This window comes from Syngnathus floridae, unplaced genomic scaffold (genome assembly GCF_059516105.1).
Source record: "Syngnathus floridae isolate MCC-2025c unplaced genomic scaffold, RoL_Sflo_1.0 HiC_scaffold_39, whole genome shotgun sequence".
Taxonomy (NCBI): domain Eukaryota; kingdom Metazoa; phylum Chordata; class Actinopteri; order Syngnathiformes; family Syngnathidae; genus Syngnathus; species Syngnathus floridae.
Window position 1 is genome coordinate 231,924 of NW_028284068.1, and position 12,091 is coordinate 244,014.

The 12,091-nt window shown below is 48.8% G+C and overlaps 1 protein-coding gene across 1 annotated transcript; it reads right to left on the reverse strand.

Moving 5' to 3' along the window:
• Positions 1 to 622: 622 nt before the first annotated feature.
• On the reverse strand, positions 623 to 4,461 carry LOC148378537 (janus kinase and microtubule-interacting protein 3-like). The gene is made up of 3 exons (XM_088367863.1): positions 4,229 to 4,461; positions 3,871 to 4,172; positions 623 to 629 (listed from the first exon to the last, which is right to left on the reverse strand). The coding sequence occupies exons 1-3, from the start codon at positions 4,301 to 4,303 to the stop codon at positions 623 to 625; spliced, it is 384 nt and encodes a 127-aa protein (XP_088223989.1). The 5' UTR covers positions 4,304 to 4,461.
• Positions 4,462 to 12,091: the final 7,630 nt, after the last annotated feature.

Below are 12,091 nucleotides of genomic sequence, written 5' to 3' on the forward strand. Positions count from 1 at the left end.
CCCTCGTTTTAAACTACTGTTTTGAAAAGGAGTGGGAACAAGTAAGACGTATTTAATTTATTTAATGGGAAGTAGTAAGACTTATTAAATTTATTTAATCTACTTTTCTTCCCAGGCAAAATTTGATGTGCTGCAATTCCAAATTTCCAAAGTGAATGAAGGAATGAAGTCCTTTAAATTATGATTTTGTATAAATACTAGGCATTAACACAAAATCGACGGCACAAAATGGGCAGACTTTACTTGTTTGAAAAGGACTGGTTACAAGACAGACTTTTTTAATTTATTTAATGGGAAGAAGACTTATTTAGTTTAATTGATCTATTTTTGTTCCCTGCCAAAATTCGATTTGCTGCAATTCCAAATTTCCAAAGTGAATGAAGGAAAGAAGTCGTTTAAATTATGATTTTGTTTAAATACTAGGCATAGACACAAAATCTACGGCACAAAATGGGCAGACTTTACTTGTTTGAAGAGGACTGGTTACAAGACAGACTTTTCTGATTTATTTAATGGGAAGAGGACTTATTTAGTTTATTTAATCTATTTTTGTTCCCTGGCAAAATTGGATTTGCTGAAATTGTATTTTGCCAAATCTCGATTTGAGACCTGATAGGAAGTATTAAACGCTTAGTTAAATCAATACAAGTTGGTAATAAGAGCGAGTAATGTTGGTTGAACCGATGAATGAAGGTTGAAAGCAATTTAAATTATGACTTTGTATAAATACTAGATATTAACAGAACATCTACTGCGCAAAATGGGCAGAGTTTACTTGTTTGAGAAGGAGTGGCTTATTCAAAACTAAGATTTATGTAATCTGTTTGTTCCCAGGCAAAATTGGATGTGATGCAATTCCAAATTTCACCACATGATGGTGCCCAATTTTGACTTCATAGGACATATTAAACACTTAGCTTGTTATTATGTTCAAGGTAATCAGATTTGTTTATCATTCTAATGGCCTCTTCAAAACTATTCTGGATTACTACTTTGGATCTATTCTACATTACTTGGCAACAACATACTCTGTAACAGATTAGGCAGTATAATCACATATGTTAACTTGAGAGTGCCCACACTCAATCTACTTATCGTGATGTGTTAAATCAATTACTGTTAGACATTATTTGTCTGATAATCTACCAAATCTTTGAATTGAAGAATTTGTGATTTAATTAATAGCTTGTTCAGGGTAATCAGACTTGTATATAATTCTAATGGCCTTCTTTTGAAAACTATTCTGAATTACAACTTTGGATCTTATATTACTTTGCAACAATCTACTCGGTGACAGATTAGGCAGTATAATCACATATGTTAACTTCAGTGCCCACACTGTATTTATTTATGGTTATTTGTTAAATCAAGTACTGTTAGACATGAAATAGGAAGTGTTTAACATAAATGTTATGGCTACTCACCATTGTAGCTCGCTCCTGGTCAATGATATGAGCCTCTTCTTGCAGTGGAAAACTTGCAGCCAACAAACACCGTGGAACCTAAAGGAATGAAATTAAACATTAACATTTCGCCCGGACCAACATTCACACGTACAACGCAACGCGGCTACACTTCTGCTATTACAAACGTAAATCTCCTTAAACACAACGAGTGTTACTTACCGTGTACGCTCTAGGCAAAATTGGATGTGATGCAATTCCAAATCTATCTGAAACGGCAGTTAAAAGTAGAGTTACATCAAGTTTTCTTTTTTAATCAACACAATCATTTACAACCGTTGACCAGAAAGAATCGTCGAAATTCGACGTCCCCCACAAACGCCACGCTCACTAGCTTTTCAGGGCAACAAAAGTACTTCTTTTTAAAAACGATGAGTTGTACTTACCGTGTACGCTCTGGACGGTCCAGTTGCAAGCAGAAAATAAAAATATTTCTCTTGTTAGTCGTATGTTACCATCCGCTGTGTCTTTGTCAACATCGCCGCCATTTTCCTACTTCCTGCTGCGAGCCACGCCCACGGATTTAAATTTGGGCGGAAGCTCTTTCCATTGGCGTCGTTTTCGCGTATAGCAAATCCGATTGGTTGGGAAGGGGGCACGGTTATGCAGCCGAGGAGTCCTGTGATCGGTGGGATGTAAAGTAGGCGTCGACGTCACGTCCGCGTCACGTGACCACGACGTGGCAGACGTCAAATAGCAACCGCTGTTTTGTTTAGTAGACTTACAGTTGTTATGCATTGACATAATGGCGCACACACCAAATAGATTTAAATAAATTAAATAATTCTTCTGCCCACTCTCTTTTAAACAAGTTAACTCTCCCCGCGGATTTGAATTCCGGCGAAAGTTACGCCCATCGACGTCACGTATGTCACGTGACCACGACGTGGCAGATGTCATATAGCAACCGCTGTTTTGTTTAGTAGATTTACAGTTGTTATGCATTGGCATAATGGTGTGCACTCAAAATAGATTTAAATAAATTAAATATTTCTTCTGCCTACTCCCTTTTAAACAAGTTAACTCTGCCCACGTCCATTGACGTCTTGTCTGCGTCACGTGACCACGACGTAGCGACGTCATATAGTAACCGCTGTTTTGACCAGTAGACTTAGTTATTATGCGTTGACATAATGGCGCACTGGTTAGCATGGCCACCTCTTAAGCATGATGATGCGGGTTCGACGCCTGATCAATGTTAGCATGGAGTGAGCTGAAGTGCATGGCGCTGAAGATTTGAATCTTTGAAATGCGCTGAGGTCTGACATATCAGGCAGAATGGTTTGCCATCACGTTCAACAAAAAATAGAAACTTTCCCACTCTGATTAAAACGTCCTGTGTTCATCTACGTATTTTCGTTTTGCTGTGCATCTTTTCCCTGCCATTTCGAGAGCCCAATTGACACTCATAGTTTAAAGAAATGTGTTTGCCCATCCTACTTTGTGGAATTTCACCACATGCGCTTTTGACCAAAATACCAAATTGAACTCAAGTGAAGCCAACACGCACAACCCCCCCCCCCCCCCCCACCCCCCCCCCCCCCCCCACACACACACACACACAAATGTTGATATGAACATAAAAGAGCCGCATGCGGTTCGGGAGTTGCGGCTTGGCCAAACCTGTACTATACAACTTTATTTGTATAAAATTTTCACAACAGCTGTCACACAAACAAAGCGGGAAAAACCGAAGACGTGCGTGTTCCGCCCACGCTGGATTTATTTGCACCTTTGAAAAGACATCGTATTGCCGCAGATGTGGCAAAGAGTACTTTTGGGCATCTGAGACGGAAGGATGTCCAAAGCATCACGTCACCTGCTCTGGTAGGCATGGTGGTGGGACGTTGAGGTCAACCGCTTTGGGGTTGGCTGACTCTTTGATCGCAGGATGCCACACACTTGAAGACAGAAGCAGAAAAGCAGAGCTAAATGCAAAATGTACTCACGGGTGACTCCAATTTTTTTCCCCCCTGAAGAAACAGCTGGACGGGTGGCCCCGGCTGGCCAGTGGGACTCTTGTTATTCTGACCCTTTTTAGTGCGCGTTTGGGGCAACAACCGTTTTTTGTGGCGCTCTCTTCTGGTTCAAAAGTGCCCTGCATGTGAATTTGCTTTTCCTGCCTTCTGATTGGATGAGCGCCGGTGTGACGCGGTGCCTCTGTCACCGTGGCGGGGGGTATACGTTGGCATCGGAGCGTCTGCCAACGTCTGAGACCGGCTGGCAGTGTATCGGAGGTGTCGAGTGCGGTGCCGCTGGAGCTCACTCACCAGCTGGTGTTAGGGCCACAGAATGAAGGCCAAGGAGAAGAATAGAAAGAGAAACAGAAACTTCTCCTCCAATTGTTTGATTTGTCTCTTCTGAGCTTCGATGAATTCTTTCAGCTCTTTGTTCCTCTAGGACGGACAAATGGAAAGTGGCATTCAAAAGCCAGTAAGCGTGCAAGTAAGTGCCGGGCTGGCTTTGGGCCCTTACCTGTTGCGCGCTGTGCAGCAGATCCATTCTCTCTTGGAGGATGCAAGCGTCGCGCTCCCTCAACTCGCACATCAGGGCTCGCTTCCATTGGTCCACGGCGCTCCTAAGCTCTTCTCTCTGATCCGCCGTCAGCACGTCATTCACGCCAGCGTGGCTGGCTTTTTCGCCGTCCGTGGCGGGGCAGTCCCGCTGCGGTAGCGCCTCGTACAACATGGCCTCCAGCTCCAGGATCCTCTGGGCCGCAATCCTCGTCCATCAGTGGTCCGGCGGGAGATTTGAGGGCGGCTTACATTATGAGCCTGGTCCATGGAACACTTCCTGAAGTCCAACTCTTCATCCAGGTAGCCCTTCTGCTTGCAGAACATATCCTAGCACAGCTCAAGGTCAGAATTGTTGGGGCACATTGCCGGAGTTCCCCTTGGCTGATGTCGCGTGTCTGTCTACCTTCTCACTTTCAATGTCCAACATCTTCTGTTGAAGTGCTGACTTGGTCACTTTGATGTATTCTAACCACTGAGGAAAGGCTGCTGTCACATAAGCAGAATGCGAGAGCGTGCGTGGACGTGCGCGTTACCTTCTCGGCTAGGGTGAGAAGGGTCCTGGCGTGAATCACGACCACCTGCTCCTCGTTGGTGAGATTCTGCAAGAGCCCAAAGGCACAGCGTCAACAAGCTTCTTTCAGCGCAAAGCCTTCCAAAAGTCACATTTGAGCCGCCGAGTCTCGTGGAGTGCGAACATAAGGAGTTCGACATACACTTACGGCGTTATAGCCCAGGATGTCCAGCTTCTTCATCAGATCACTGATGACGATGTCCGGGGGAAAGGCGCAAGGAGCAATGTAAGGTGTTCTGGGACCTCGGGTTAAGGTTAGGGTTGCGAGGGACGCCTTACGTACGCTCACGCCCTCGGCCTCGCAGTAGATCTGCAAAGGGCTGAGGCCGTCTGGGAAACGGACTTGCAGAAACTTCAAGACGGGGGAGCGCCACTCCCTCTCCTGAAAGGCAGAGGCATGCATCCGTCCGTCCGTCCGTCCGTCCGTCCGTCACATCTCTGGCCTCAACACGCTTGTGCGAGTCTTCCCACCTCCAGCTCCAGGATGCGGAACTCAAGCAGTTCGTTTTGGTCTCGGATATCCTGGATGTGCTCTTTCAGACGCGCTTCTTCCGCCTCCATCCGCCTGACCTGAAAAGACAGTCAGACCTCATCTGCGGGGCTTCCCGACAGGTGTGACGCCAAGCGACTCCGCCCAGCGCCTTTCTTTCCGTCACCTTTTCGGCCAACTGCTGATTGCTCTGACGCAGCAGCTGCTTCTCCTCCACCCACTTGACATTCTAGAAGAGACAAACGCGTGGACAGCTTTGGAATGTTGTGTCATTTTCATCCACAAATTCTTTGGTTGACTGGAAAATGACATTTGCTTTTCTCCGCATTTTCCCAGCCACGTTCGGGGGGGGGGGGTTGGTCCAGTAATGCCAGACGGATGAGTGACTGAAGAATGTAGCTATTTTGTCTGAGAAAAAGGTGTGCTCATTGATGAGCTTACCTGTCCTTGTTGCTTCAGCGCTGACTCCAGATCTGCTACTCTGCTTTGATAGTGACCCATTTCTACCATCAGCTTTTCTCTGGTCTGAAAGGAGGAGGAGGGAGGCTCCTCCTCCTCCTTTCAGACCAGAGAACACCCGAGGCTGGGTGAGAACGGGGAGGCTGCGACCCGGCCGGGGGTTGCGGGAAGGGGCGCCACCTTGATCTCCTTCTCGGCGTCGTAGTCCCCTTTCGCTGGTCTGGGCTAGCAGAGCGTAGGCTCGTTGCAGCGCTTGATATTCTTGCGTCAGCTGGCGGTAGCGAAGCTCCGCCTCTTCATGCACACACCAATGCAACACAGCACTAGTACCAGAATCAGTCAGACCGGCGACAAAGCACCCGCGACGCAAAGACGAGTCCGATTCCAGGCTGAAGAGGAATGTTTGGTGCCAATACGCTGGCAGAAATGGCGGGCTACCTCTTCGGGTTCCGTGTCGGGGGTTCTGTCGGTGTGAAAAGACAAGGACGATCCGTCCGAGTCCACCAACACGTCTTCGTCGTAGCCGTAAAATGTTTCGATGACCTGCGGGCGCGGAAGCAAACATCTCTCTGAACAAACTGAAGCGACACCTCACGATGAATCGACGAGAGGAACGATAGCGAGAAAAAGGCCATTTCATCTTGCGCAACACCAAGCAGCCGCAAACAAACAGACTCACCTTGCAGGACCTCACGCTTTGTTCCTCCTCAGAGATTCTCGACGTCGGTATCGTAGCAGCAAATCTCTCTCCTGTCGACACAAATAATCCGCCTTTGAGATTCTTTGGATGCAAAGGGAACGAACGGCTCCGGCGCAGAAACAAACGCGACTCACAATGACATTTCTGACATGAGCTCCTGTCTCCAGAGCCTGAAAAACACGTCACCGGCGATGATTGGAGGGACGCTCGTCTTTTCCAAAAGTGACAACTACAGGGTGTGTCAGGGTTTTCCAGATTATCTTTATCGTATCATTGTGTTGCTTTGACTTTGACTGCGACCTGTAATAAATAATATTATTTATCCCTTATTTATCCCTATCGCTTATCCCTTCCTACACAAAGTCGTAAAACACCCCTTGCTATGTTTTGACTAGAGGTCAAGGGCTTCCTCTATTCAATCCACTCTTACACCCACCCTGTTTCTCTTAATTAAAATGCTCGTGCAGGAGCCGAGAGTCAGACTTCATTCGTACAACGGATGGACTCTCCACCTGCAGGTGTCCAAAAGAACTTACTTGTCTCCCGTGTGGTTCTTGCAAAATAAGTTGGAGCGAGCGCAACTCTAACAGGGTGCATTTTGCCACTAGCTGCCTACGGACAATGACGTCGCGCTCGCGGCTCATGGTTGACGGGCTGAGCAGCCGGGCAAGTCCGTCGTTTTCAGCGCACAGCGAGTGGCAAAGGCGCTGACAAAACGGGAGCTTTGAGCTGCTGAAAACGGCAAAACAAGTCTAAAGCGTGTTCAAACGCGTGCGCACAATGCTCCTGCTTGAAAGGTCGGAATTTAAGGGGCCAATTTTTTGGATGGCGGCCGCCGGCCAAGCTTTGGACGGAAAAGGTTTCCTGGCGACAGCGAGCGAGCGCGGCGCTGCCGTACGTGCACCGAGTCGCCTGCCTGAAGACCTTGGACAAGTCGTCGATGATGTGCCGCTGCTCCACAACTTGAAGGAACTCCATTTCACCGTCCTGCTGGCCGCAACCGCGGTCCAGGTCATTGAGCGAACTAGGCCTTCTCTGTGGAACACAAATGCAGTGGACTCTGTTGGCACGCCGCCGTTGTCCGCGTCGACTTACCAAGCTTGCCATCTCCTCGTTCTCCTGGGTGACAAAGCGCACTTTGTTTTCAAGGCGACACAGCACCAGCGAGAGTTCTTCATTCTTCCTGCTCAGGCGTTTGTTTTTGTACAGGAGTGGCAGAAACTGGCTTTCTGTTTCTCTCAGTCGCTTTAGCTGCAAGCATGAAGTGCGGGATGTGAAAGACGCACAACACGCGGGCCAGAACGTATCCATTCCTTTTGCATCGGTTTGAACGGAATCGTGGCTTTGGCTCCCAATAAAAGACATCTACCAGGCAACCGACTCGCCGCGCCGCTCAACTAATAAGCAAGCGCAATGGGTGCCTCGCTGGATGGCGCGCATCAAACGTAGCGCAAACCTTCAAGCGTGCCGTCAATAAATTACCAGTTCATTGCGCTCTTCAGAAAGCAGGGCGTTTCGATCCTCCAGTTTCCTGATGACTGCGCTGAGCTCAGCGATTTTCAGATGAAACCGTCGCGTGTCCCGATCCTCCTGAGACTGAAAACGCCCCGCAACACACACACACAAGCACTCGTTCAAAGTTCAAAACTGTTTTTGTGCTACCTTCCTCCAGCAACGAACTAAGTCATGCGTACTGCAAGTGTGTGATGAGGTGGCTTACGCAATGAAGAGGATTGCTAGTAGCGGCGTTGACCCCACTTCCAGGGTAGTTTAGGCCCGCCCTTTGGGAATCCCTCAGGGCAGCGATCTGCTGCTCGGCAGCCTGAGTCTGCAGCTGAAGGCGGTGGACGTGGCCGGCCCCAGGGCTTCATCCAAAACACTAACCGCTCTGTCTTTCAGCTTGATCTCATCCGTCTGGATGTACAAACGGGGAGCGCTCAGGCAGGCGGGCAAACTCATTTGCCAGAATTGTGACAAAAACAAAGAGAGCAACCGGCCAATTTTGTTCTTGAATCGACTAGAACACCTTTGCTGTGACAAAAGCGAAGCGAGCAACCGGACATTTTCTTCTTGTGAAATAGAATAGAATAGAATGCCTTAGGTGTCATTGCACTGCAGGTATACAACGAAATTGGGAACATAGTCACGCACCGCGCATCTGATCAGTCCTACCAGTCGGCGGATCTCCCTCTCGCAGTCTCTCTTGGTTCGGCTCAGCTCCTCCCGATGCTGGTGATGAGCCGATCGGAGCTCGGCCGCTCGGGACTGCCAGGCCTGCTGGGCCGCTGCCAGGGCTTCTTCCGCGCTCCTGGTGGAGGCGACACCGCTCGGTCTCCCGACACCGCCGCGTCTCCTCCACCTCCGCCAGCAAAGCGCCCCCCCTCCTCACCTGAGCAGACATTGCGCCACACCGGGCCGTTGAGACCGCAACGGAGCGCCGCGACGCTTACTGGGGACAAGCTACACAATACGGTAGCGGCCGCATCGAAGCCCGACGTGGCGTGCGGATAGTCAGACACGGATAGAGCGGATCACCTTGTCCATGGAGCCGTCCCTCAGGCTGAGGACCGAGGCATTCAGTCGCTGGATCTCTCCATCTTTGATTTTGATCACTCTCATCAGCTCCATTTCATGCTGCCGCAGTAATGTCTCCCTGGTAATGGCTAACTCTTTCTGCTTCTCCTCATGGAGTTTGCTTTTGAGTTCCGTCATGGCGGCGGTGGCACGGTGGTGCTCCGCCCGCAGGTCCTGACTTCTCTCTCTCTCCAGACAGCTGACCTGACATGACTTAGACTTAGACAAACTTTATTGTCATCTTGTCTGCACATGGTGCATACAAAACGAAATTCCGTTGCATACGTCTTACAACAAAGTAGTGATATTGCAGTTGAATAGAAGTAACATATCCTATGAAAATATATATATATACATATATACTATATATATATATATATATATTAAAAATAAGTATAAAGTGCAGCAGTGATAATTATGCAATAGTGCAAGTAGGCAAAACAGTATTCAAGAGTGTGCAGAGGAATGCTAAACCATGTATTAAACTTCTATTTAAAGGGTTTATACAAGTTCAGTAAAGTTGGTAGTGCGAGATAGTGCAAGATAGAGGTCCGTAGTGTCATAAAGTACAGTTCTGTGAATGTGTGATGCAGAGTTCAGTTTAGAGCTCAACAGTTCTAGTGTTCAACAGTCTGATGACAGCAGGGAAAAAGCTGTTGCAGAACCTGGTGGACCTGCAGCGGATGCTGCAAACCTCTTCCCAGAGGGCAGCAGGGAGAACAGTCCATGGTGGGGGTGTGATGGGTCATTGATGATGTTACGGGCACGGGACATGCAGCGCTGAGATGAAATGTCCTGAATGGAGGGAAGAGGAGCCCCTATGATCCTCTCTGCTGTCCTCACCACTCTCCTCACGTTCTTCCAATCGGAGGCGGTGCAGCCTCCACACCACACAGAGAGACAGCTTGTCAGAATGCTCTCTATGGTGCTCCTGTAGAACGTCCTCATGATGGGTGGGGGCAGGTGGGCTCTCCTCATCCTCCGCAGGAAGTACAAGCGCTTCTGTGCCCTCTTGACCAGTGCCGTAGTGTTCATAGTCCAGGTGAGGTCTTCTGTGATGTGGACCCCCAGGAATTTGGTGGTGCTGACCACCTCCACAGCTGAGCTGTTGATGATCAGTGGAGCGTGGTGAGGCTGTTTTTTCCTGAAGTCGACGATGATCTCCTTCATCTTCTCCTCATTCAGGATCAGGCTGTTTTCTCTGCACCAGCCCACCAGCTGCTCCACCTCCTCTCTGTAGTCCAGGTCGTTGTTGTCTCTGATGAGCCCCACCACCGTTGTGTCGTCTGCTGACTTCACGATGTGATTGGTGGTGAACCTGAGGACGCAGTCGTGTGTCATCAGGGTGCACAGCAGGGGGCTCAGGACGCAGCCCTGAAGGGAGCCTGTGCTGAGGGTGATGACATCAGAGGTGTTCTGTCCGACCCGGACTGACTGAGGTCTGTTGGTGAGGAAGTCTAGCAGCCAGTTGCGAAGGGGGGTGTTGAAGCCCAGGTGTTCCAATTTTCCTACCAGATGCTGTGGGATGATGGTGTTAAACGCTGAGCTGAAGTCCAGGAACAGCCTCCGCACATGGGTGTTCTTCTCCTCCAGGTGAGCCAGGCTCAGGTGAAGAACGGAGGAGATGGCGTCCTGAGTGGAGCGGTTTTGCCGGTCGGCAAACTGGAACGGGTCAAATAATAGGGGGAGTCTGGAAACGATGTGACCTTTAAGCAGCCTTTCGAAGCACTTCATCATAACCGGAGTCAGTGCAACAGGCCGGTAATCATTAAATGAGGTGATTTGAGGTTTCTTCGGCACCGGAATGATGGAGGCAGTCTTAAAGCACGCCGGCACTGTGGCTTGGCCCAGCGAGGTGTTAAAAATGTCTGTGATGACCCCAGCCAGATGACTTGCACATTCCCTGAACACACGCCCAGGAATGTTGTCGGGGCCAGGGGCCTTACAGGGGTTGACTCTCCTCAGGGTCTTCAACACATCGGCGGAGTCAAGGCAGAGTACCTCCTCTTCCTGATGGGGGACAGTTTTAACTGCTGGAGTGCCGTTTAGTGCCTCGAACCTCCCAAAGAAGTTATTTAGACCATTTAGAAAGTCAGCATCAACTACACCCACCGGGGGGGGGGAGGGTGAGTTGTAGTCTGTAATCGCCCGTATGCCTTGCCACATACTCCTGATGTTTTTGACGTCGTGGAAACGATCCTGAAATTTTCGACTGCGGTCTCGCTTCGCTATCCTGATGGCACGGTTCAAGTTGGCTCTCGCTGTCCTCAGTGTCTCCTTGTCGCCAGACTTGAAGGCAGAGTTCCGCGCTCGTAGCGTTTGACGTACCTCCTCAGTCATCCAGGGTCGTTGGTTGCCCCGGGTGATGATATTCTTAGTGGTGCTGACGTCCTCGGTGCATTTGTTGATGTAGGCTGACACAGTCATGGCACACGCATGTCTAATCTACATCGGGAAAACTGGGAGGGAGGGAGGCAGGCAGGGAGGCAGGCAGGGAGGCAGGCAGGGAGGCAGGCAGTGTCTGTCTGTTGAGGTTTTCACCTTGTTCTTCTCCTGCTGAAGTTCTAACTGGACGTCCATCAGTTTGGTTCTCAGCTCGTCATTGGCGGCCTGAAGGGCGTCCGTTCGCTCCGCCTTGGCCCGCCCTGCCGGAGCTCGTTTGGACATCTCTTACTCGAGTCTCGCCCGGTCGTCAGTCAGAGATCACAACATTTGTACCTGGAGAGCACAAACGCAGCGCTGTTTTCCACTGGCTTCGAACTCAACTTCAATCGGTACCGTAACTTACAACATCATAAACATAGAACTAGCTTGACTTATTCATTGAATAAATGCATTTGGTTCTTCAAAACTGCATCACGCAACATAGCGTGACCGAGACGGCCGTTATCCACCTGCGTGAAGTTATTTGGTGAAATGAATGAGATGTTTAAGACACCATCGTTCTGTCTCTATGTAGATGAAGGGAAATAATCGATTGCTGAAGGTCCAAAGGTGTTGTGATAAACAAATAAACATATTAGTGATTAGTGACATATTTGTGATAAACATATTAGGCAGGATAATCACATATGTTAACGTGACTGCCCACACTGTATTTATTTATGGTTATTTGTTAAATCGAGTACTGTTAGACATGAAATAGGAAGTGTTTAACATAAATGGAAGACGAAAGGGGTACTCACCACTGTAGCTCCTGCTGGTCAATGATACGAGCCTCTTCTTGCAGTGGAAAACATACAGCCAACAAACACCGTGGAACCTAAAGGAATGAAATTAAACATTAACATTTAGCCTCAACCAACATTCACAGATACA